This window comes from Pipistrellus hanaki, assembly GCF_964339955.1.
Source record: "Pipistrellus hanaki genome assembly, chromosome: 15".
Classification (NCBI taxonomy): domain Eukaryota; kingdom Metazoa; phylum Chordata; class Mammalia; order Chiroptera; family Vespertilionidae; genus Pipistrellus; species Pipistrellus hanaki.
In genome coordinates this window covers 24,444,200-24,469,824 of record NC_140517.1, presented here as the reverse complement: position 1 = coordinate 24,469,824, position 25,625 = coordinate 24,444,200, and the positions used below count along the sequence as shown (strand labels likewise).

Sequence of the window (25,625 nt, the reverse complement as noted above, 5' to 3'; positions counted from 1 at the left end):
GCCTGGGCACTTCCCCTCAGACCTTGTCAGGACTAACACTCCCCTTTCTTCCGGCCTCTGGCCACCCTGGATAAAACAGCATCTGCCCACACTCCAGCGACCCCCCTCCACACTCCCCCCTCTCCTTTTCTCCAGAGCCTGCATCGTGGGACAAAGCGCAATGAGTTTATTGCTGCGACAGGTGCTCCACAGGAGCAAGGCCCTTGGGGGCTCTGCAGCTACATTTCTGTGTGCCTGGGCCAGTGCCCACATGCCATAAACACGTGTTGGACAATGAGATGAACTTGACTGCTTTAAAGCCCTGGACTCCTCCCCGCGTACAAGAGAGTCAAATTCATGTCACTGGCCTCCTGACATTCAAGGCCCTCCAAAATGTGGTTCACACCCACCTCATGGACTTCATTTTCTACTCTGGCCAAGCTCTCCCCTCCCCTAAAGCTATCCTTCCTGCCTCTGCTGGGAGGCCCCGGGGGAAGGCCACCATCTCCCAGGGCCCTGGCCCAGCCCCTGCGTGGACGAACCCTGTTTCCCACCAGCTGGGCCCTGTCGGCCCTGCCTGTGCTCGGAGGCCAAGGACAGGTCCTGATGCACCTGTCTGGCCTCCAGGGCCGGGCACAACAGGAGGCAGGCCCAAGAGCCCACAGCTGCTGATGGCGAGTGATGCTGCTGCTTCTGCTTGAGGTGCCTGGCTATACCCACTCAGTGCCTGGAATGGGCCCTGTGCTCCAATGCTTTCAAGTACATGTACCGGTATGCACATGCTTCAGAGCCCTGCCACTAGAGGGAGCTGCTGAGCAGCAGGGTGGAAGCAATGGCTTTGCTTCAAGTGCACACAGAGCAAAGGGTGAAGGAGGTCTCAGGTTTTCCCCCAGAGTGGAAAGGTCAGCTCCAATGTCACCTCCTTTCCGTGGCCTCTCGGACACCACCTTCACGACAACCTCAAACCTCATCGTTCCCTCCTCTGCACTCCCAGGACATTCTACACAGGCCCCTCAGCGCCAGCATCTGTCACCTGGATTACTCACTCCGCAACACCCCCGACGGGGCAGGGACGGCCCAGCCCCCAGCTCTCAACATGCCTGATGTGAACGTCACATGCTGAGAGCATTCTCAGAGCGGCTTCACTATACCTGTTCATCACTCCTCACTGTACTCGCCTCCTTTCCCCACCGCGTTCCTCACTTCCAAGGCCCGTCTCCAATGCCACCTCCTCTGAGGAGCCTTCCCAGATTTCCTCCACCGAGGTAATCCTGGGAGATCCCAGAGCCATCTGTCCTTGCTCACATTCCAGCCCCAGTTGCTCCCGAAGCAACCTGAAAATAAGATGCAGACCTCCTTCCCTGCCCCTGCCTGGTCAACACAGCGCAGGGCCAGGCACCCTGTGAGGAAGGCGGGTGCCGCTGCCTAGGAGGGGGCAGACGTGTGCTGTGTCCCAGGAGCACAGAACTGGGCCAAATGCATGCGTGTGTTCTGTGTAAAAAGCAACATTCTGACAACCTATGGTGACCTAACAGGTCTGCCAGGACGGAGACCCCTAAGAGACCACCAAATCAAGAGTAGGGACGGGGGGTGGCCGTCTGACCTCTGAGGTCCCTTCGGAGCCCAATGTTCCATGACTTCCCAACCCCACAGGCCATTAAGCAAGTGGCCAACTGCCCACTGGGCAGCCGTCCAGGCCTGGTCAGAGGGCGCTTCCTGTCTCGCTGCGGGAAGGAGCAGGAGGACAGGGCAGCGCCGAGCCCTCAAGGTCACGGCTTCAGGTGCGGTGGGCTCGGGCTCTGAGGCCGAGAACAGGGCCTGGCTTACCTCAAACCTGGCCAGCCCCACCCTAACACTGCCCTCGGCTTCCCGCACAGGCATAACCCAGGCTCGGTCAACCCCAGCCTGAGCTGGGGAGGGCCTGGCACTGGTGGGAAAAAGCCAGAAAAATGCATTTTCCCCTAAAGACCTGTAAAAAAATCCTCACTGATTTCCCCCCCCTTTACCCTAAGCTTTCACAGCTCTAAATATGCCACACTTAGTAATTTTACGAGCAAACCAAGCTATACATCACACGGTTTTATGTTCCTAAATTAACAAAAAGACTTTAAATCTATATGGAGCTCTTTATAAAAAAAAAAAGCAAAAAAAAAAAAGCACTGCATCTATTTTTATTCCCTCACCCCCAAATTCCCTCTCCCCTTCTAATGTACTCCCCCAGCCTCCACCAAAGCCTTCAAAGTTTCTGATTGTGTAGCAGCTAGTCCACCAAGAAGAGACAGTTCCAAATAGGAGTGCGAGGACCCCTAAGAGGAGAGTCCAATGCCCTTAGGGAAAGACCACTTTTAGGAGTTATAAAAGCCTGACTTTTACTCCTTAGAAGTAGAGTATGACAGGATATACCCTAGGACCGTGGTCGGCAAACTGTGGCTCGAGAGCCACATGCGGCTCTTTGGCCCCTTGAATGTGGCTCTTCCACAAAATACCACGGCCTGGGTGAGTCTATGTTGAAGAAGCGGCGTTAGAAGTTGTTTACGTTTAAAAAATGTGGCTCTCCAAAGAAATGTCAATCGTTGTACTGTTGATAGTTGGCTCTGTTGACTAATGAGTTTGCTGACCACTGCCCTAGGACCTAGGAGATGAGGAGGCCACATCTTTCGGCATAATCTTGCCAAAAATCTAAGGAAAAGAATTAGAAGTCAATTAAGTCCAGGAAGGTCTCTTGTCTTCTTAGCTGAAAAAAATGCCAGGGTAGACTAGATGGCTGGAAGGGCCCATATGCACTTGACTTTGGAGAGAAGGAAGCACAAAGGGGCTGCTCCATTCACACAAGTCCACATCTGTCTGGGGGATGACGGACAAGTGGCATGGAGCAGGAGCCCAATCCAGACACTTCCTCCCACCGCTGGCTCCGTCTCCGGGAGCTGGGTGGCCCTGGCCAGCTGCCCTCCGACCCCCCACTTCCTCCTGCACAGAAGGAAGAGAACCATCCTCGCCTCATTCTATGGGCAGGAATCCAGGTACCATAATGACTGTTTGCTCCGAGAGCTTAAAAAGAAACTTCTGACTCCAAGAGTCAAGAAGATAAGGAGCAGGAAAGTTTCCAATGGGGTGATATCAGATTCCCACCCATGAAGTAAGAACAACACATTTAAGCAAGGAAAAAAAAAAATCTTAATGAGAACCAAATTGAGCAGGGGGGAAGGGGGGGTGGGAACCAGACCAGGCCCCTCAGAGAGGGGCTGGGCCGGGGCTGGGACAAAAGGGCTCCCGGCTTTCCCAGCCTGACAGATGGAAATGTGGTGGCCCCTCCCCATTTCTCAGGGGTATCGGAAGATTAATTAGTGACTGGCTGGAAAGTGCTAGATGAGCGCCGAAATGCGTGTCCCCGCTGAGTTTCTGAGCTGTAAATAAGCAGCTTTCTCAATCACAGCCGAAATAGCAACGCTGTCCTCTTATCCGACTCGGATCCCGTTAGGCCCAACCTGCTCCCAGAGCTGGCCTGGGAGGTGGTTCCGAGCCCGCCCAGGGCTGCGGGTTTCTTAGGACCCAGCAGCTTCCCAGGACCAGCTGGGCATGAGCTGGGTCACAGCTGGCAACTGCTGACACCCCTCCTGGCTTCGGCTCCCCAAGTGACACCAGGGGGACTTCAGAGCCAGCAGCTGGAGGTCAGGAGGGAGGGCTTCTGGCCTGTCCTCACCTTCAGCTGCCTCCCCGACCCAGGTGGGCCTGACCAGAGACCCACACCCAGCCTCACACGGGGGCTTTCTGCAAACAATCTGGGGGTTAAAAAAAAAAAAAAAAATCGAAGACAGCTCCCTACAGGCCATCTGGGCCAAGGTTCACTTCTCGGAGGCACCTCAGCTCCAGGCAGGGGAGGACCAGTGTTCTCGAAAGCAGGTCAAAGACTGTGCAGAGACAGGCTCAGGCCAGGCTGGCCCTTGGGAGGCAGCTGGGTAAAAGGGAACATGTTCTGGGGGAGACACCGTTTCTTTGGGGCTTTGGGCCAAGCCCCAGCCCTCTCTGGGCCTCAGTTTCCTTACCGAAGGTTCCCGCAGTGGACACGCAATCCCTTGGGGGAAATCGGGGTCATCCGGAGTTCAGCATGGGGCTGGGGTGGGGTCAGCTGACAGCTGAGGAGTCCTCCCTCACGAACTCCAGGAACAAGATAAGGGGACCGGCAGGGCGCCACCGCCAACGCCAACGGCCAATTCCCTCCCTCGCTCGTTCAACAAATATTTATTAAGCAGGGACGTGGAGCCAGACTGCCTGGGGTCAGAGCCGAATCGCGGCGTTTACTGCCCGCATGACCTCACGCTGCCTCAGTTTCTTTCACTGGCCAGTGGGATTATATTAACAGCATGTCTGGCATGGAACAGGCACCCTATAAAAAGGAGCTGATTCTTCCTCCTCATTATTTTTGTTTTTAACATTGTTATGATTGGTCTGGTGCTGAGCCAAGAATGAAGGACAGACACACACACACACACACACACACACACACACACACAGTGCCCGCCTGCCTAGCGCTTGACGTTTGGTGGAGTTCAGGAAAATGGGTACCTGGGCGAGTGCACAGAGGAAAGTTTGAGAAGATTAAAGATCCCGCCCACCCACGGGTCCCAGCTCCCTTTGCAAGAGCCCGTGCCTCCTCCTCCTCCTCCTCCTCCTCCTCCTCCTGACATAGGAAGTGTTCCTGGCTGGATAAGGACTCCCTCCGCCCCAACCAGTGAGTGAACACACAGAGCCTGGGCACTGCTGTGAGGCCCCGGAGCCCAGCCTGAAGACCTGACTTCACGTCCCGGCTCAGCCACTAAGACGCTCGTAATCCTCTGCAAATAATTCTGCCTTAATGATCATAATTACTATAGTTATCGCTTGCTACGTGTTAACTTTGTCTTAGGCCCTGTCCTCAGTGCCTCGCAAGGATTCACTCAGTCTCCTCACCAGAGGTCAGCAAACATTTCCCTGTCAAGGGCCAGGTGATGAATATTTTAGGCATGGCAGACCATGTTGTAACCACTCAAGTTTGCTGTTGCAGCAGGAAGGCTGCCACACACAATGCATTTAAAAAAAAGGGGGGGGGCGTGGCTTTGTGCCAATAAAACTTTATTTACAAAAACAGGCAGCAGGCCACGGATGGCCAGGCCCTGCCTTACACTGACATTGAGGTCGATACCATTATGGGTCCTACTTTGCAAATGGGAAAATCAAGGCCCAAGCAGCTCAGGTCACTCCATGCCATGTCTTAGAAGAGTCAGAGCTGAGCTTCACGTCTTCACTCCCCAGCCTTGGTTCTGTCACCCGGTCAAACAGGAAGAGCAGTGCCTGGTGCCAGCCTGACTGGGAACCGCCATGGGGATAACGACCGGACGGGCAGGTTCTGGGCCCTCCCTCGCTGCAGTTACAGATTCTGTGATGGGAGCTGGCCTTGGGGATAGGTCCGGGTCCCCCCAGGCCGGAGAGCACCTGGGCATTGCCCTGTCTCCCTCAGGCCCCAGAGCCGCAGCCCCTGGGCTGGCCAGCATGGTGGGCAGCAGCCAGCTTCGGGTCCTAGCTCACCGCTTCCAAGTTGGGCAGGCCACTGAGCTTCTCTGAGCCACACTTTCCTCCTCTGTGAAATGGACAGGCACCAGCTCCTGTCTCAGAGGGAGGGAGGGATTCACAGGAGAAATTCCTGTGAAGCCCTTGCCAGGGGGCGGACAGCGGTCAAGAGAAACAGGTCACTCCTTTCATGATTGCAGCTACTGCTCTGAAACCAGTTAGCTGAAGCTCCGGAAGCAGCGGTACTTGACCCTGGCTCTTCCCAGTCCAGCTTCCATACCAGTGATTTTCAACCGGTGTGCCGTGGCACCATGGTGTGCGCAAGACCTTTTAAAACGTGCAATACCTGACTATTTAGTCAGGGCATTGACATCTTTTCCCTTAGATAAAAAAGAAATGGCCAAGTCAACACAACAGTAGCCATCCGTGTGAACGAATCACAATTATACCTATTTTTTTTGTCACAAAATCAAAAGATGTATTTTTTGGTGCGCCCCAGAATTTTAGTAATTAATTAGCGTGTGTGTGTGTGTTCCATGCGATGAACAAGGTTGAAAACCACTGTTGTACACTATTATGCGAAAATCACAATAGTGTACAACAAAATAGTGTACAACAAAATCCTAGGAGGAGGGTTAAAAAGGAGAAGACTCTAGTTGGGGACCCACCCCCCACTCCAGGCAGAGACTGTGACTGAGGCCCTGACCTTCCACACTCCTGACTTCTCCTGACCTCCCTGGGGTCCAGGCCTGCCGCTGAGGGCTTGTGCCAGCCAGGGCTGATTTCCCTTAATTGCTTTGCCTTTCCTAGCCTGACACTTCCTCCTTTTCTTACAGAGATTCCCAGTGTAAACAGAAAATCGGTCACCTGATGAATAAATATGCGCCAGCAGCCACCCAACCAACGGCAGGTGAAGTGGGATATAGATTACGAGCACCTGCGCCTTTAAGATGCCCTGTACTTAAGAAGATTCATTCTTGCCACAAACCTGTGCTGAGGCAAGGCAAGCCTGTGAGGTTTGGGGTGGAGGGAGGCGGCGCTTCAGACAGAAAGAGGAAAGAACTGCCCCTGCTTTCCAACAGCTCAGCTCCCACCGATCAGGCTCTGAGCTGGGAAGGACTGGGCCCTGGGTTAGAATACAACCCTCCTGTCAAGTGGGGATTCCAGTTCTAATTCGCATCCAATCAGCTAAGGGCAGTGTGTGGTGTGTGTGGTGTGTGTGTGTGTGTGTGTGTGTGTGTGTGTGTGTGTGTGGAGGGGGGGCGGGTGGGCGGGGAGAAGAGAGACAAGTGCTGGATTTGCATTTAGGCAGTGAAGGCAGAAGAGATGAAGAAGAAAGTGGAGACTTTGAAAAATATCTTCCCTATAAAAGGGATGTGTAAACACTAAGCCTAAAATGCAGACCTTGTCAGCTCCTGGGCAGGGCAGGGGACCTAACACGGCCACAGAGAAACTCCGAAAGAGTAGGTGTACACGCTTCACACATAACAGAGAAAAATCCTTCCCACCCCCTCCCCCTGCCCCCCTCTCCTCCTCTTGCACTCGCAACTTGGTGAAAACGCTTGTCCTAATTCAGGGCAGCCAGGGCCAGATCCAGCAAAGCCAGGTCCTGCCCAGGCCCATTCCTCGCCCCCCACGCTCCAGGGAGGGACTCCAGGCCCTGCGGGAGCCTCAGCCCAAGTCACAGGGGTTTCTGAACCCGGAGGGAAAGAACCAAAACCTAACACCAGGGCCACGTGCACCTTCCCCAGCAAAACAGTTCAGAAACAAACCTCCACCGCGACCCCTTCTGCAGAGAATTGTAAAAGACCTCACAGGAGGAGCCCAGGAACTTCCCCACTCCTCCCTACAAGCAGCACCCTAAGGTCTCCCCACTCCCAGGTCCATGGGTGCTCTAACTTCCATAGGAACTGTGTCCACGCCCAGGAAAAAATGAAAGAAACTCTCAAACTAAAGAAGGGAAAATAAAAACAGCTCACTCCTAAAACAAGGTCGCACACAGACCTGCCTTCCTGACCTGCAGGTCACGTGGCCGGGGGTGGGGGGTGGGGGGGGTGTACAAGCCTGGTGAGTGACTCCTGACCCCAGGGTCTGGAGGGGAGTGACCACAGGGAGGCCGGTAGGGCCCCAGGTATCCGCGAGGCCCCGACCTCCCTCGCCAGAAACTCCTAGCTCGCCTGCTTCCCTGTAGCCTACACGTACTTATTTTTAAGGTTTCCAAGTTCAAATAAGGTGAATTCAAGAGAGGTTCCCCCAAACCCCTTGCTGTCACCCCCTCCGGTTGGTCCCCTTTGGGTTGCTTGCAAGCTCCACTGGCCCCGAAACAGAAAGTTACCGGGCAGGCTTCTGTCAGCGCGCAAGAAGGTTAGGAAAACAGGAAGCCACGCCAACCACCCTCCGGAGCTCCCCCCGGCCCCCTCCTCCTCCGACCTCGGCAGGCGCAGAGCCTTCCAGGGAATCCCGGGCGGGAAGGGGGGCGGGGGCGGGCTCGCGCAGGGACCGCGCGCAGGGCTGGCTGGCTGGCGGGGAGGAAAAGGAGCCGCCGCGGGCCCGGGGAGGACGGGAGGGAGGGCGCCTGCCACCCGATCGCGCCGGCCTGCAGGAAAGTAACTTCACACCCGGCGCTCAATGCGCCCCGCCAGGCTGGAGCGCCCTGGCCGCTCGCTGCGCCGCCGCCGCGGAGCCGCTGCGGGCGGACAAACAAAAGGAGCGAGACGCGCAGCCCCGGCGGCGGCGGCCCGGAGGGGGCGGAGGGCGGGCGCTCCCCGCCGCACACACTCACCCCGCCGGCCGGGGCGCGGCGGGAGCGGCGGGCCCCCCGCGCGGACCCCGGCTCGGGAGGGGGAGCCCGGCGGCGGGGGGCTGGGTGGGGTGGGGTGGCGGTCTGGGACGCGCCGGCGCCGCCGCGCGGGACCCGGGGAGGCGCTCGGCTCACTTACCTGGTAAGTAATACAGAGGCGGCTTCAGTCCAAACATGATTCACATTAGAATTCCATAGTGGCCACCGAGAGGGATGAAGAAGGAAGAAAAAAAAAAATCCTAAAAACCCAGCAAGGAGACAAAAAAAGCGCCGTCCAAACCGCGGCGCTCAAAAATGTCCAAAACAATAAAATAAAAGCAGAAGAGCGATCTCGATTTTTTTTTTAATCAGTGTCTTTTTTTTCCTTTTTCTTTTTTTCCTCTCCAAGAGGATCCAAAAGCTCTCGCGGCCGGCACCCGGGCGATTTCGGCTCCCTCGGCCCTGGCAGATCCACAAGGAGGGAATTGACGACCGAGAACGGGCCGGAGCCTCCCTCCGCGGCCGCCCGGTGTCTCCGCCGCCGCGTGTGTATTCGCTGCCTTTTGGACTTGAGATGCAAATACAGAAAGGAGGGGGGCGCGCGGCGGAGGGAGGCGGGCGGGAGAGCGGCGAGGAGCGCGAGAAAAATGGGGGGGGGGGTGAGGGTGATGAAATGGGGGGGTTAAGATCTTCAGGGATTACTCATTTGAAAGGAGAGAGAGAGAGAGAGAGAGAGAGAGAGAGAGAGAGAGAGAGAGAGAGAGAGAGAGAGAGAGAAGCAAGCCCCCAAGACGTGCGAGTAGCAATCTCTCCTCCATTCAGCCATTTGAATGTCAAGGGCGAGGGTCAAGGGACCTGTTTCCAACAGGGTTTCACGTTCAGAACCAGAAGGAAAAAGGAAGGGGTGGTGGTGGTGGTGGTGGTGGTGGCAGGAGGGGGTATCTCTTGTTGCCAAGGAGAAATCGGCTTTGTTTTCGTTTCCCCTTAGCTACTGGGTGAAGAGGGGCGGGGTGGGGGGGGGGGGAGAAGGAGCGGACCAGCAGCGGGAGAGGGAAGAGGAGAAAATTAATACCCAAACAGCCAAGAAGTACCGAGGGGGGAGATTTTTTCCCCTCGTAAATAAAAGAGGCAGCGATTGCAAACAAGTCTGGGGCTGGAGGAAGCAGGCCAAGGAGCCAACTCCCCGCCCCCTCCGCCAACTCCCCTCGCCCCCCCCCCTTTTTTTGTTATCTCCTTGGCCCTCTGTCCCACCACTGACTCAGAGAGCAGGGGTGGGGGGAGGAGGAGAGAGAACTCGCGGGGGGCCCGGGAGGCCGGGCAGAAGGAGCAGGAGAGGAGAGCAGAGGGAGGCAAAAGCGCACGCACAGCGGTGGAGAGCCCCTCGATCAATTTTCATGCAAGAATCATTATCGGTAAATTGGAAAGCTGGCTGCCTGACAGCAGATTTGTCTCCCCTAATGAAAGCGAAAGGGTAGGGGCGCAGCGGCGGGCGGGCGGTGGCAGACGGCGGCGGCGGCGGCGGCTCCTTCCGTCTCTACGCGGCATCTTCCCAGGGCTCCATGCCTCGCAGGGCGATAATCATAGTTTCACTTGCGAGCTCTAGCCCCGCGCCGGGCAGCAGACCCGGATGGGGCGCCGAGAGCGAGCAGGGCTCCCCTCTCCAAAGGCTGGCGAGGGCGCTGCTGCTGCTGCTGGCGGCGGGGTGCCGCTCCCCTCTGCCCTAAAGCGGGGGGCCGCTTGCAAACAGTGGGCGGCTGCGGGCGCTGCCGGTTCCCCCTCCGGCTGCCCAATTCCTCGCTCTGGCTGCCCGCCCGCCTGTACTCCTTCCCTCCCTCCCTCCCCACCCACGTCTGACAGCTGCGGGAACGGGGAGTTCACTCGCCGCCAGGCCTGGGAGGAGGAGGATCCCCAAACCTTGCCAGGGTGGGGGGCTCTGGCCCGCCACCTTTTGTGAAACCCACCCAGGGGATGGGCCAAGGGTGAGCTCCTAAGGCCAGTGGCTTCTCACCTTCTCTTCTCACCCCCTCACTCCACACCTCACCCCTTTAAAAAAATCCCTGTGGCGAGTGTAATCAAATGTTGGATACCCATCTCCCACACTCTCCCTGCAAACCCTGGTGCATTATCAGATCCGGGAAGGCATGCTTCCAGGCAAATAAACCTAATAAATGCTATTACTGGGATTCTGCAAGCCCTGGCTGCACCATAGTAACAAGAGCCCTTGGCTAATTTGGTTTAAGAAAAAACGATCAACGGCAAAGCAGAGTGTGTGTGTGAGTGTGGAGCCTGTATCTCTCCTCCCCACGCCGCCTCTCTTTCACACCAGCTCAAGAAGGCCCCATGTGATAATTCCCCAAATCGAAGGGGAAAAAACCCTGCCGCCAAACGCCAAACCACATCCTGTGCGCTCATTGTCCAGCCCAGCGATTTTAAAGAGACAGGATCCATTTACCCACGGAGGGCGCGCGCGCGTGCGCGCGCGCGCGCACACACACACACTTACACACACACACACACACACACACACACACACACACACACGCCGAAAAGCTGCCTCTCGACGTGGTCATTTATTTTTCAAGCCCTTTTATCTCCGGAAGGGCCCCTGGGTGGCACAACCAGCGGAATCAGGGCTTGGTGATACTGAGGAGGTCACCTTTTGACCCCAGATACAATCCTCGTGGTTGGAGGCACAGACCTGAGCTAGCAGGTACACACGGCGGGGCATCGCGGCCACGCCGGGCTTAGGTCCCTGCCAATGCTTCCCAGCCCCTGTGTGCATCAGGGGTCCCCGAGCGGCAACCCGCGGGGTCCCCGCTCAACGCAGCGGCGGCTTCGGGTGACAACTGAACTCTTAGAATAGGATACCCTAGAGGAGAGAGAGCTCCGGAGAGCAAGCTGGAGGAGATGTGCGTTCTGACCCCTCCGTGCCACTTACCAACACCCACCCACCTCCGCCTGAAAAATCAGCGCCCCGAGCCGGGGGAGGGGTGGCGCCCTTCCCCGCCGCCACCAACGGCCGGTGGGTGCAGCTCGAAGGCAGCTGCTCTCTGCCGGCGGCGCCGCCGGGGAGTGCGAGCTGAGCCGCGTCTCCTAATCCCCCGCTGCGGCCCCGCCCGCCGCCTCTCCCCGCGGCGGCGAGCGCTCCGGCCCCGGAGGCTGCAGGGGCGCTGACCTGGAGGCAGCGGGCCGCTCGGGGCCGCCCGCGCCCGCCGCCAGCAGCTGGCCACTCCGCCCCGCACTGACCCCGGAGGTCGCGCCTGGCCCTCGGCGGCGGCGGCCCTTTGTTTCCGGGGCTGCGGGGCGGCGCGCTCGGCACTCCCCGCACCTCCCCCAGCGCCCGCGCCGGCGGCAGGCGGCAGCCTTGCCAGGGAGACTGGCCTGTGCGGCGGGGTCCGGGTCCACACCTGCCCGCCCACCCCCCTCACCCCGGGCCGGCCTCCGCTTCAACTGCACTCTCTCCTCCCACCCCTTTATCACCCACTTATCACCCGCATACTTGATCATCTGCGCCCCCCTGGGAGTGGGGGGCACCAGGGCACGCAGTCCGCCGCCGAGGTGCGCTAACCTCCCACCCCCCCTAAAGCCTCATAAGGTTGGAAAAATTTTCTGCTCCTACTTGGAAAAAACGCAGAACTATTTTTTAAAAGATCCCTCAGCTATCACTTTCTGTTGTCATTCTTTTATTGGTTTTTAATTCTCCAGGACTACACACGCACAACAGTAGTAATTAATACGAAACCTTCTTCTACTGTATATGCTAATGGCAGGAGCCATAAAAATTAATTTGCAAACATGTCATTACACAATAGCCGTACAGGCAATAAGCCTGTAATTATGGGCCAATCGCAGGCAGGGTACAGAGGGAAGGTGCTCCCCAATCTGCTGGGTACCCTCCTCCCCGTCTAACTTGGAGAAGAGATGCCAGAAAGTCTGCCTTGGGGAGCTACCTGTGGGGAATGCACCCCACTCGGGAAGGGGCGGGGGACGGGGGGAGAGAGAAAAGGGGGTCTCTAGTCTTGAGTTCCACTTGGCCTGGCTTCTATGCGAGACCCCTCGAGACCACCACTCCCCAGCCAACAAGGATTGAAAATTGGGGAGAAGAGGCAGCCCTCGTAGAGGTTCCAGGCCTTGCTTGCTGGTGATGGGCGAGGAGTGGGAGTCAAAGAAGAGGGGACCCCACCCTTTGGGCCACACTGGCTTATCTTTGCTGCTCTGTATTTGAATGCCTGCGTCAAATTATCTCTAAGTGCTCCAGCCAAGCCCTACTTGCTTTTTAGCCACGCCCTTGGGAAGGAGGTGAGCTGGTAGATTCTAGTGATATACCTAAGCCTCCTTAGGCCCAGGGTCTGGGAGGCACCATGTAGGTTAGTGACATGTCCTGGTGACAGGGACATTTGTAAAGGAGGAAAATAGGAGATCCACTACCGGAGGGTGGCTGTACCACAGCTCCCGACCTGGTGCCAGGACAGCTGAAAAATATAAAGCAACCCTCCCATGCCAAGCAGCCTGCTTAACGGCCGGCGCGCCACTGAATGGCTAGGTTGTTTGCCATAATGTGGCTGAACGGGGAACTGGAAGGATTTTCCCTTTCCCACAGGCCCTTGTGGCTTGGCTGTAGTTTTTGGAGCCCATCACTACGGCCATTCATTCCCAGGGGAGCCACTCCTCCTCGGAGGGTTCCTACGGCCTGGCTGGGGGTGGGAGGGACAGCCATTCTGGGTCTCACCCCATCAGCTGCCAGATGCCCAGGTGAGAAGGGCAGGGCTCTTCGGAGGCTCAAGCCCCAGCCGAGTTCCTTGCAAGGACAGGATGCCTCTCGCCACCCCTGCCCTCTCAGACCTTGGTCAAAAAATATCTCCTTCCTCTGGTGAGGAGTCAGACATTTAGAAAAGAGAGAGGCTGAGCCCCCAGTGCCCCTTCTTAGGGGTGGGACCAGAGGGCCCTCAAACTCCCTGAGAAACCTCCTCTTACTCTGCACGTCAACCCGGGGTCAGAGGGAAGCTCTGGACCATGATCTGGGCACAGTGGGAAGAAAAGAAAACCCATTTCATCTCTCAGCGGGAAAATAAACTGGGAACTGCCGGTTTCCTAAGAGGCAGAACTGACCCCACCAGATCCCCACCCCGAAGAAGCTGGGAGATCCCTCTTTCCCATCCCTCCCAGCTGCTCCTTCCCAATGGAGGGGCCGCAGACTCCCTCTAGTGGGGCTGCGGTTGCCACAGCACAGCCTAGAGGGCCAAGAGCATCAGCTGAACACAATAAAAATAGCCTCCCAGTACATGCCGGGAGCACTGAGGCTGCAGATCAGTCTGGGGTGCACAGTGGCTCCAGACGCTGTGTGCCCACTGGTGGCTGTCCAGGCCGGGCCGAGACCTCACCTTCTGGAGCGGTCACTGCTCCCCAAGGATTCCAGGAAAGGAAGGAGAGGGGAGGCTGGGAGGCCGCATGATTAACCTGAAATGCCCCTTTGGGTCAGCCTCCCGTTGCCCTCTTAAGGATTATCGTGCCAGCTGATGCTTCCTGAGCGCTCAGTCCGCGCCAGTTGCTGCTCTAAGCATTTTTCACGGATAACTCACTGGATCCTCATGACAGCCCTCTTCAAGGTCATCATTTGGAGTTCCATTTTCTAGATGAGGCTCAGAGAGGTCAAGCACCTTGCCCAGGGACACACAGCCAGCAGGTGACAGAGCTGGCGTTGGAACCTGAGCTGGTTCCAGAGTCCACGTTCACAGCCATCAGCTTGGAGTTGGACAGACCAGAGTTCAAATTCCAGCGGGGGCCCCTCACCACGGTGTGCTCTCTGGCAGTGACGTCCCCATTCTGAGCATTCGTTTTCTCACCGGGAAAACCAGATGAAATCACCCCTGCATTCCAGAGAGTCACAGGTGCGTAACCCCTCCAGTGGTTGGCACAGAGCAAGTACTCCATAAATAGAGCTGTAATTACCCCTGTGCTTTGGATAATAGTGGCAATAGGAGCTACCATGGACGAGGCCTTCACCCACCACTGTTCCATCCTCTGGAACTTGAGCCCACCCCCAAGAAGCAGAACTACAATGACCACCCCCCATTTCATAATGAGGATGCCTAGGCCTCAAGAAGGGAATCGCTGATCCAAGGGCACACAGAGAGGGGACACCCCCTTTCCCTCCCCCTCCCCCTCTACCTCCTCTTCCCTTTCTTCATCTGGCTCCAGTCCTTAGGTGACTGGATAGTGTGCAATGCTTGAAGTCTCAAGATAACCAAGTCTGAGGACAGAAGAGAAAGGAGGAAGCTGTCCGGTGACACCACCCGGTGACCTCTGTACGCCCGGGTTTGGTTTCCACCTTTGTGTGGTGTGCTTACTTTTGCTTTCCTATTACCCAGTGGCTCCAGGATGCACCCCATCCAGGGTGTGCTGGCCTGGCTCAGGGGTCTAGCCAGGCCTCCTGGGTCCTCCTCCATCTGCACGTGTGTAGTGGGTTGCATGGCAGCCCGTCAAAACATCTGTCCACCTGGAACCTGTGACTATGACCTTATTTTGAAAAGGTGTCTGAGCAGATGTAATTTCGTTAAGGACCTTGAGATGAGATCATCCTGGTTTATCAGAGCGGGCCTTAAATCTATTGACAAGTATCCTTAGAAAAAGACACACAAGGTGGGGGGAGGGGGAGAGGCCAAGTGATGAGAAAGACGGTGATGCAGCCAGAAGCCAAGCAATGCCTGGAGCCACCAGGAGCTGGAAGAGGCAGGAAGGATCTCTCCTAGGATCCTCAGAGGGTGCCTGGTGGCTCTACCGGACCTCATTTCAGGTTTCTGGCCTCCAGAACTGGAAACGAACAAACTTCTGATGTTTTAAGCCACCCCAGTTTGTAGTCATTTGTTACAGCAGCCACAGGAAACTAATACGTCCTGTCACTTCTACAAAAATGGAATACCCTCTGTCCTGCCAACCCACGTAGGCCCTGGGCGTTGTCCAAGGCTGGATGACATGGCCTCGGGCCAGCAGGGTCAAACTCTGAAGCAAGGGCTTGTGTGTTCCAGCTGCCCATCCTCCCGGAAGCGTAAGTCAACACTCCAGTGGGATGGGAGGCTTTCCTGTGACCTGCCCAGCCTCTCCCCTCCCTCCCCTCACCCCGTGACCCACATTTGCTGGCTGGGGTTTGGGCAGCAGCCTGGGCTGCAGGAGACCATCGGGTGTGGCCATTTGCTCGAGCGAATGGCCAGCCTGGCCAGATCAACCTATGAACTGAGGGTTCTGCTGGCCTCCTGCATCCGGACCCAGCAGGCTGGGGCAACAGTAACAAACACCGGGAAGCCATGGTGGTGGGCTTTTCACCAAATCTGTTTTCCTTTCCTCGTGGGCTCATCCCCCGAGTACATTCCTCAGCCTCCCAGGAAGATGTGTGGGGCCAGATGACCAAGTTCTGGCCAAGAGCCTGTGGTGGCAGTAATAAGCTGCCTTCCTTTTCTCTCTCCAGGTCTGCCCGCCCGGCATCAGCTCCCACAATGTCCATGCGGAGAAGACACAGCTCCTCCTCCATCAGCCCCCTAAATGTTGAGAGCAGAGGCCTCTCACCAATTGTGCATTATGTGGGCACATGATTGAGAAGGACCTACGTGTAATTTCTATGGTGAGTGTGTATAAGGTGTAACCTCTAGTATGAGGAGCCTCTTTGTTACAGCAGCCAGTGTTAGTCTCACACACCTGCCAACAGGACCCCTTTTACAGATGTGTACTCAACTCCCAGCACTGCGCTGGATGCTTTAAGTGCATTTATCTAATTTCATCCTCACAACAAAAATAAATCTATTGTTATCCCCACTTTTCAGATGAGCAAACTGAGATCCGGATGTAAAATGACTTGCCCAAGGTCACCCAGTAAGAGGGAAAGAAGAAGATTTAAACGGAGACCCTGCATTTTCAGCTGCTTTCTATGTGCCTTCCCCCCCCCCCCCCCCCCCCCCCTCCTGTAGAAGCTGGCCGAGAGGCTTTAACAGACAAACAAAAACCCCGGAAAGGCAAGAACATAGCAGGTCGCAGTCTACACGTAGAAGTGACCTGCAGTTGGAATCTGCTGCAGGAGCGGGCTGTTGGCAAGCTCAGGATTTGGGAACTCTTCAAAATCATGGGTTTACTACCCTGTTTCCCCGAAAATAAGACAGTGTCTTATACTAATTTTTTCTCCCAAAGTTGCGCTAGGTCTTATTTTCAGGGGATGTCTTATCTTTCCACGCGCTAGGTCTTATTTTCGGAGGATGTCTTATTTTCGTGGAAACACGGCAGACCTGAGCAGTGATATGGCCAAAGGGTTTCCTTCCCACGGGCTGCACGAATGCCACAGAAATCAGACAGAGATTGCATCGGGGACTCCCGGGGCCGCACAGCTCACGGCCGTCCTCACATGCCTCCCGGGATGCAGGCGGCCGCTGCTGGAGGCAGCCTCTTCCTAATCTCAGACAGCTCTGCTCCTCAGGGTTCTGCTTTGTGCAGAGCCGACACCAGCCAGGCCCACGGCTGTCTGTCGAAAAGTACTGAGGACTGCCTCCCGGGGGAGGCGAACACAGGCGTCGACGCAGCTCCCACAATCCCCGGGCAAGGCGGCACCTCCGCGGACGCCGTGACAGCCCGTGTGCGCGGCTCACCAGCTCCGATCCTGCTCCAGGCCACCGTCCTGCTCTGCTGCCCGGGGGCGAGCGACAAGGCTTTCTTCTCCGGGGCCTGCGCCTGCACGCGGGGGACCGGGCGGAGGCTGTTCAAGGGAAACAGGCGCTTGTGAGCGGCCCTTCCTGCAGCCGGCGGCTGGTGTCTGCTGGGGAGGACATCACTGCGGGACATAATTACCCGTGTGTGGATGACACACAGATCTCCCTGTCCACCCCTGGGCCTCACTGCTCCAGGTCTGTGTAGCCCTCCGGCCGACAAGATGCGGTTCTCACAAGGTGGCTGCGTGCCCGTGTTTCCCTCTCGTGCTGGGCGCTGGGCTTGCTTCCGTGTGACAGAATCAGAGTGGGGAGCCCAGGGGCCCCTTCTATCCTTCTTCAGTCTTTACCGTGCCAAGAAATCCTAGGCCGACCCTGACGCTTCCCTTCCTTCCACGTGTCCCTTGCCCACGCTCTCTCTCTCTGCTGTCCCGCACGGCCGAAGAGCTGCCCTCTATTTGTCCTCCAGTGGGTCATGCCTGAACAGAAGGAGTCCCTGGCATGTCCCTAACGCAAGATGTTCTCCCCAGAGCGTAGCTCCTCTGTCAGGTCGTTTGGAAAGCATGGGTGTGGCAGGGGTTTCTCACCCTGGGCAGGGTTAACTTTTAGGGCCAGGGAATTCTTGGATGTGCCGCTGCCCTGTGCACTGTAGGATGTTTATTGGCATCACTGGCCTTGACCCACTGGATGCCAGGAACAACCCCAGTGGTGGCCATGCAAACGTCTCCAGACATGGCCACACTCCCCCTAGGCCAGGGGTCCGCAAACTCATTCGTCAACAGAGCCAAATATCAACAGTACAACGATTGAAATTTCTTTGGAGAGCCGCATTTTTTAAACTTAAACTTCTTCTAACGCCACTTCTTCAATATAGACTCTCCCAGGCTGTGGTATTTTGTGGAAGAGCCACACTCAAGGGGCCAAAGAGCTGCATGTGGCTTGCGAGCCGCAGTTGGCAGACCACGGCCCTAGGGGCAGGGGGAACAAAATTGCCTCCATTAAGAGCACAGCAATTTTCAACCTTTTTCCATCTCATGGCACCCATAAACTATTAAAATTCTGCACACACCAAAGAACATACCTTTTATAGATGTGACAAAACAAAACAAAGAGATATAACTTGGACTCATTCACACCGGATGGCTATTGTTGTGTTGGCTGTTGTCATTTTTTTTTTAAAGAATTTTTTAAATATATTTTATTAATATTTTACAGAGAGGAGGAAGGGAGAGAGATAGGGAGCTAGAAACGTCGATGAGAGAGAAACATTGACCAGTTGCTTCTTGCACACCCCCCACCAGGGATGTGCCCGCAACCAATGTACATGCCCTTGACCGGAATCGAACCTGGGACCTTTCAGTCCGCAGACTGACGCTCTACCACTGAGCCAAACCGGTTTTGGCTGTTGTCATCTTTTTTATTTGACAATCTAAGGGAAAAGACGTCAGTGCCCCTGGCTAGTCAGGTATTGCATGTTTAAAAAATTCTTGTGGCACGCCACGTGCCTGCTACGGCACACCCATTGATAACCACTGATGTAGCATAAAGGGTCCAGCCAGCATGCTGAGCGGCTGAGTTTTAGACCTAGTTCTACCATTGACCTTGGACAAATACCTGCCCTCTCTTGGCCCCAAGTTCACCGTATAAAAAATTAGAGGGGATGAATAAAGGTGCTGTGTTCTTCCGGTGGTCTCAGATTCTCTGGTGCTGCCTAGAACATCAGTGGTTCCACCTTGGGGATGAGCTTATCATTCAGGGAAGAATTCGGTGATTCTCATACGGAAAATATGTTAGGTGGGCCACCCTTACATCTCTCTCTTTTCTCCACCGTCTTCCTTTTCTCCAACCTAAACAAAACCTGCTCTGGGAGAAGTATCAGTCAATTACATGCCAGTCTGATTTAGCCCCACCCACCGAACTCTCTTCATGGAAACAAGGCTGTGGCCCAGGTTGAAGCCATCTCACGGCTACCTGGAACAGCTCTAGGGTGCATTTGGGAAAGGCAGGACAAAAGAGCCATTCTGCCCACTTGGGCTAAAACGGTGGTTTCAGTTTCATAACAGCATGTGATGAGGTGAACATCCGGGTGCCCTTTGTTAACAGTCCGTTTCAACAGCTGCCATGGGGGAGGAGACAGCATCAGTCAAGAGCTGGAGCGGGGAGGAGTTAGGTGGCTCAGATGAATTGTGATTAAGAGATGGATCCAGCTCAGCCAGCGAGGCTCAGTGGTTGAGCATCAACCTATGAACCTGGAGGTCACAGTTAAGAGTCTCAGACAGGGCATATGCCCGGGTTGCAGGCTCAATCCCCAGTGTGGGGTGTAGAGGAGGCAGCCGATCAATGACTCTTTCTCATCATTGATGTTTCTATCTCTCTCTCTTCCTTCATCTCTGAAATCAATAAAAACATATTAAAGGCCGACACCGGTTTGGCTCAATGGATAGAGCGTTGGACTGCGGACTGAAAGGTCCCGGGTTCAATTCCGGTCCAGGGCATGTACTTTGGTTGCGGGCACATCCCCAGTAGGGGGTGTGCAAGAGGCAACTGATCGATGATTCTCTCTCATCGATGTTTCTAACTCTCCATCCCTCTCTCTTCCTCTCTGTAAAAAATTAATATATTTAAAAAATAAAAAAAAATAAAATAAAAACATATTAAAGAAAAAAGAAAGAGGTGGGTCCAGTAGGGCCACCAACAAGCCAGGTGCTGGGTGGCCAGGCCCCCAAGGCTTCATAACCATCAGTTCACTGACAGCACCTGGCAGGCACCAGCTTGTGTTGACCTGAACGGAGCACCGTGTCTGGAACATTCTCAGTTAGTGACCACAATCCTGACCCATGTGTCCCAAAGACAGGGTGTCCGGTTGTTTGTGGGAGTGGATTATCCTAGAATCAGCGCTGCTTCAGCTTGTATTTGGGAGGTGGGATGAGGTTCCTGGGGCGGGGAGCACACCTCTGTTTAGCTCAGTCGAGTGGGAGGCAGGTGGGCTTGGGAGAGGATGCTGGGTCCCACACAGCTCCACCCGCACTGCAGGCGCGGCGTAACCGCGGCCTCCTCTGGCCTTCCGTCTCCTCCTGGGTAGGATGCTCGGACTAAATGATCCCCCAGGCCTTCCAGCTCCACAGCCCATGATTAATAAAACTCAGACATACCATCTGCTCGCTCTGACATTTAAGAAACAGAACAGGTTTCCAAGAGAAAGCTGCCCTGTGCAGCTCGCTCTTCCTCCTTCGCCTGCCGATGGAGGGTGGTTCACACTCTCCCCACACCCCAGTCCCGACTTGAAAAATCTTGACATATATGCATACAATCACACACACGGCTGTCTCTCTCCAGCCCATTGAAGGTCACAAATGGGGGGGGAGGGGAGCTGGCTGATGCTCTAGTAAAACTCTGAATAACAGACCCCATGCTGGGCCTCGCACCCTCCACCCAGGGGGACAAGGCACGCATCTGAGAACATGTCCCCAAACTGCACCCCTCAGTGGCGCTGATTCGTCTTTCCCACTTGTCCAGCGCTTCCTCGGGGTGGGAGGGAGAACCGCTGCCCCTTTTACAGATGGGAAGACTGGACTCCAGACGTGAAAGGTCAGGCCCAAGGTCACACACATGACAAGCATGGAGGCAGGGATGTCACCCTTGGCAGATTACATGCATGGGCATCAACCTATGAACGTTCTGTGTCGCGTGAGGCAAGTTCCCATAGCACTGCTCATCAACATGCCTTCCTGTGGTTCTGTCCCATGGATGGCCCTTTACTAAAGGGACCTCATCTCTAACGAAAGGTGCTAAAGAAACAGGGTCTCAGGCCCCCTCTGCTGCCAAGATACAGAACGTGGACTCTAAGTGCCGTGCTGCTGGCCCCGGTGTGTCCATCAAGTGGCTTACAGTTGCAAGTACTTGGGGCCAGGACAAAACGTGGGAGGTGGGGCAGACCTTCTGAGCCAGGTGAGACCCAGCCAAACGCCAGAACTGGGTTTAACTTTGCCCAAGAGCTGGACCTGGGTGGTGGGGGCATGGTCAGACCTGTGATGTCTGAGAAGCAGCCAGGGATTCAAATAGGCCTGCGCCATGACTCCCTCCAACTGCCCAGGTCTTGCCTCCAGTTGGGCCCCTGGCCCAGGATCTGGCACTCCATGTTGGCTGAATCTCAGGACACCTCCACGTAAGCTGCCCTCTTGCTGCCAGTGGTCCTGGTAGAGTCAACTGGTTTCAGACTCATTCTCTACTATGTTCTCCCAAATGCCGGACTGGGCCGCCTGCTCCAGAACTGACCACCAGACACAGTGGCTCCCTGCCACTCTCCATGCATAGCATGGACGTTCTTCTCATGCTTTGCCCCCCGCCCCCCACTGCTCCTCCCACACCACCCTGCTTGGAGAAGTGGACTGGACTTCCTGTTTCTCAGAATGGCCTGTAAAATAAACCTCAAAAAGTTGAATAAAAATATCTCAAGTCCTGGCTAAGTGGCTCAGTTGGTTGGGGTGTCATCTGTACACAAAAAAAGGTCAGGGGTTTGATTCCCAGTCAGGGCACATGCCCAGGCTATGGGTTTGATCACCTGTTGGGGCTCGTACGGGAGGAAACTGATCAGTGTTTCCCTCTTACATCAATGTCCCCCCCTTCTTTCTCTTTCTCTCTCCTCCCTCCTCTCTTTTAAAAAACTAAAAAAAACATATACTTGGGTGAGGATTAATAAAATATATCCTTCTTCTTAAGAGGGCCAAGAACTCACAAGACTATAAGGAATCACCAGGCGAAAAGGAACAGGGAAACAGGAACCCCTGGTGCTGACCTAGCACCAAGGCCACATTGACCCCAAGGGCATCATCTATGGATAGAGTAAAATTTGAGTATCCATTTTTAAGGCACTGAAGATCAAGGGGGACAGAAAGCAAAGTACAAGTTGAGGACCTAATAGGAGACCTTTCCCATAATAAGCTTGGACCCCAGAGAACTCCCCAGTCAAGCAGGGTGAAACTGAAGGGGAGCCAGCCAGCCCTTATACCCTGCCCTGCCAGGGTGCAGTTCTAGTGCTTCCCTAGGAACATCAAGTCCTGAACTGGATTAAGAAGTTTCCAAAGTGATAGTGTCTCTAGGCACCAGCCAGAAGCAAATACAAGTCCTCTCGAAGGAAAGCACTATCATCCTGGGCTTTGAACTACGTCCACAAAATCCTCCCACTCCCCCAAATACAGTGGCCAGCACTCAGTTGAAGATCACCAGGCACATGAGAAATCCACACTTCCTGGTTGAAAGTCAACAGTAACAACAGCCAATACAAGCAGACCTGCAATGACTCCAGAGATGGAAATTATGGAAGCCTCTACAACTCTGCCAGCTCGCATAAACAAACGAAAGACCAGCCCGAAGGGATCTGCAGAGAAGAAGAAACCATGACAAGAGAAGCAGCACCGTCTAACATCTCACCAGAATGTAATCTCCACGAGGGCTCCTCTCTGTTCACCACTGTGCTCCCTAGAACCATGCACAGTCCACAGCAGGAGCTCAGTAGATATTTGTAGACTCATTAGACAGACACACTGGACTAGAGACCTTCAGGCAGGTGAGCACGGTCAGTCTTTTTCCCAGGTAAGCCTGGTGAATCATTTCTACTCAGTGAGAAGATAGATGAGAGGAGGTGATTAACCCCAAGTTTCCCTTCAATGTGACATTTCTGTGTGCAAAGGCAGGCGCTAATGAATAAACAAACCCAGCCACAGAATGGCTTTCACAGTGGAAAAAAACAACCCAGAGGTGTAATGACTACTGGAGAAAGCTGAATCCTTTAGGCCAAAACAAGCCCCCACCCACCGCTATAATTCTGAGTTATCCGTTCCTTATTACAACGCATGGCCTTGGCTCTCAAAGCCTCTACCAGGGATTCTTTCTGTGGGGGCAATTTTGGTGCCTGCAATTAGCTGAACAGGCATCTTTTGTCCCCTCGAAAGCACTCAATTGCAGGTGTAATTAGGTTCCCTCACCCCTGAAATCTGCAGAGAGCCGCCCGCCTTGACTAACTGCACCCACAATTAAGTGCTTACGGGCATGTGGCTGGAGCCGGCAAACATGTGCACGCGGCTAATAGCGGGGGCACCGAGCAGGCTTTCAAAAATAGACACTGTGTTGGAGAAATCCAGCCTTTTTTTTTTTTTTTTTTTTTTTTTTTTTGCATTTGTTGTTCAAACGGCTCTGTCCAGCTGGGAATAATGAGAAAAGACAAACACTCCAATTAGGCTAGGTCCATACATAAATAAACCACACAGCTCCTTAATTAAGCCACTTACAGGACCGGGCAAGGCTGCAAGAAGGAAGGAGCCGGGCCACGCTGGGGACGCCATTTTGGCCAAGGTGGCAGGGCCAGGTGGGAGGTCTGGACCCACCAGGGTGGGCTGCTGGCCACTTCTGCCCAGGGGTACTGGTGGGCCTGGGCAGACTTGGGGCCCGAGGAGGGTTGGTGGGGTGGGGAGAGCCCCCCAGGGCAAGAGGGAGGTTGGGTTAGGAAAGGCAGTTGAGGTGGCTTAGATTCTGCATCCGCGGCCCCGCACGGTAGGGTGGAGCCTCCTTTGTCCTTTCCCACAAGCTGGCTCAGCCTGGCGCATGACCTCTTCCCGGAAAGCGGCCACATCTGCTCTGTCCTCCTTTGTCCCCAGGGCCTGGGAGGGTGAAGTCCCAAATCCAACCACCTGCCAGCTCCCAAGGCCGGCTCCCTCACAGCACCTCCCTCCAGCTGAGACGCAGCCCCATGCCCAGCTTCCCCAGCTGCAAACTGTACCCATGCCAGGCGGACATGCAGATAAAAATAAACAAAGGACACATGTGGCCAGGGATGGGACCAGTGTGTGCCGGGGTGTGTGTGTGTGTGTGTGTGTGTGTAAATGGCCAGGAGAGGGGGAGGTGATTCCTACGTCTCTGGCTGCCTCCCACCCCAACATACACTTTCGAAAGTCCCTGCCATGATGCCGGTATTGTTTCTCGACAATAAAACCCGGCAGATCATAGTCTCCGTAATCAGGCAGGAAGAAAAGCTGCCTGCTCCCCACACCCCTGGTAGAGCTACCGAAAGCTACTAGCCTTTTGCAGAGCTCAGCAGTCCCGGCGGGAGGAAGTAAAGGGCAAAGGCAATATTTAGATAATTAAACACCCATTGCTGACGGGCCAGCCCGCGGCCACAGGTGGCTCCGGGGCGGACCGGCACTTGTTCAGATGGGCCTCTGTGCCTTCCCTCCACCCTTCCAGCAGTGGCTGAGGGAGATGAGAGGCCTGGGAGGTAGGCAGGTGACTTCTAGAAAATTCTACCCGGAGGAATCAGGCGCAAGCCTGGGATTCTGGCTCCTCAATCCTTGTGAGATGGCCCCCTGGCCCTGCCTCTCTGCCTCCCCTCCCCTCCAGCTGCAACAGCCTCCAGTGGCCTCTTCCTGAACTGGCTGTGCCCTGTGCCTGGAACTCTTACCCCAGGGCTCCCTCCATTCTCCCTCCATCCTCCCTCCATTCATCACCTGCTCAGAAAGATCCTCCCTGACCATCCACTCAGAAGGTGCTGCACACAGCCCTCACCAGCCACCCCAGCCCCTCATTCAACTGTGGGGTTCCTGTGGCACTTAATCCCGGAATTCACTGACACCTGACATTTTTCTCGTCTGGTTCATCTTTCTCTACGCTGGGCTTCTCCACCACTGGGCAGTGTCTCTGTGGCAGCTGCCCACAGTGGGGACTCGGTACGGAGAAGTGAATGAATGAATGATGCCCAGATTGGATACAAAGCACCCAGGGCACAGCCTCGGAAGCGGGGGCAGGAGGCTGGGTTACAATCCATTCTGGGAATGTGGTTCTGGAAGCTTCTGAGGAGCGGGGTGTCCCTGCTGCATGGGAGCTGTAGGTGGAAGGTGTCCCTGCCTGCAGCCCTCCCCCTGCTTTCAGGCCCCGAGGGACCCTGGGCATCCAAGGTGACCACAGGTCTGCCTGGCTGGCGGTCTGTGACTTCTCACTTAGCCTTTCAATATTTAAAGCTTGACGTGGTGCCAAGAATCACTGAGCTCCCGGGAGCAGAACCTCGCTCCTCCTCCTGACGCTCCCCTGCCTCCTCCACCTGACCCTCCCCCTCCGCCCTGCTCTGAGCAGATGCCTGTGAAAACCAAAACCAAGACCAGTTCCTCTTCACAAAGGCCAGGCCTCAGTGACCCATTGTCATGGGGACAGGAGAGCTCGGGCCCCTGCAGCACACAGATAACCCGAAGCCCAGCTGTGGGCCCTGTGCCATCTGACCCAGCACTGCCCTCCCTCATCCCCGCCTCTGCTCTAAAAGCTTAAAGGGACTTCCCGCCCAGCGATGGCCACGGGCTGGTCCTGCCCCACCTGTTGGGGTGGTCCTGCTGGCTGGAGGCGTGCTGAGTGCTTCAGGCCTCTCTCATCTCTCTCTTCTCCAAACTCCCGAGAGTGCCCCACACCCCCTCAGCACACTCCGTCCCTCTCCAGCCACCCATCATGCCAGGTCATGAGTTTCTGGAACCTTCCCCTATGGTGACTGAGGAACAGTCTTGACAGTGGTGCTCCCCTGCCTGTGGGGTGGCTGGGCCAGCCATGCCAGCTGCTCCTTGGTGGCCCCAAGCCTCCACACCCTTCCTCTCAAGCCCGCTTTC

General features: G+C 55.6%; 1 protein-coding gene and 1 long non-coding RNA gene across 11 annotated transcripts in view; one reads left to right on the top strand and one right to left on the bottom strand.

Annotated features, from left to right (window-relative positions):
- The window catches only part of GSE1 (Gse1 coiled-coil protein), a 408,579-nt gene that overhangs the window by 99,245 nt on the left and 283,709 nt on the right, over nt 1-25,625 (bottom strand). For 2 of the 10 annotated variants that reach the window (XM_084905548.1, XM_084905541.1), the window contains exon 1: nt 8,463-8,639. The exons of the other annotated variants lie outside the window; for them this stretch is intronic. In XM_084905548.1, coding sequence (XP_084761674.1) covers nt 8,463-8,499 — 37 coding nt within the window. In that variant the 5' untranslated portion in view covers nt 8,500-8,639. Of the gene's footprint in view, nt 1-8,462; nt 8,640-25,625 lie in introns of those variants that run through there. 10 annotated transcript variants of the gene reach the window in all.
- LOC311633246 lies at nt 9,061-18,154 on the top strand. Its single transcript, XR_014796919.1, has 3 exons — nt 9,061-9,714; nt 14,508-16,428; nt 16,571-18,154. It is a non-coding gene; the product is annotated as an uncharacterized lncRNA (long non-coding RNA).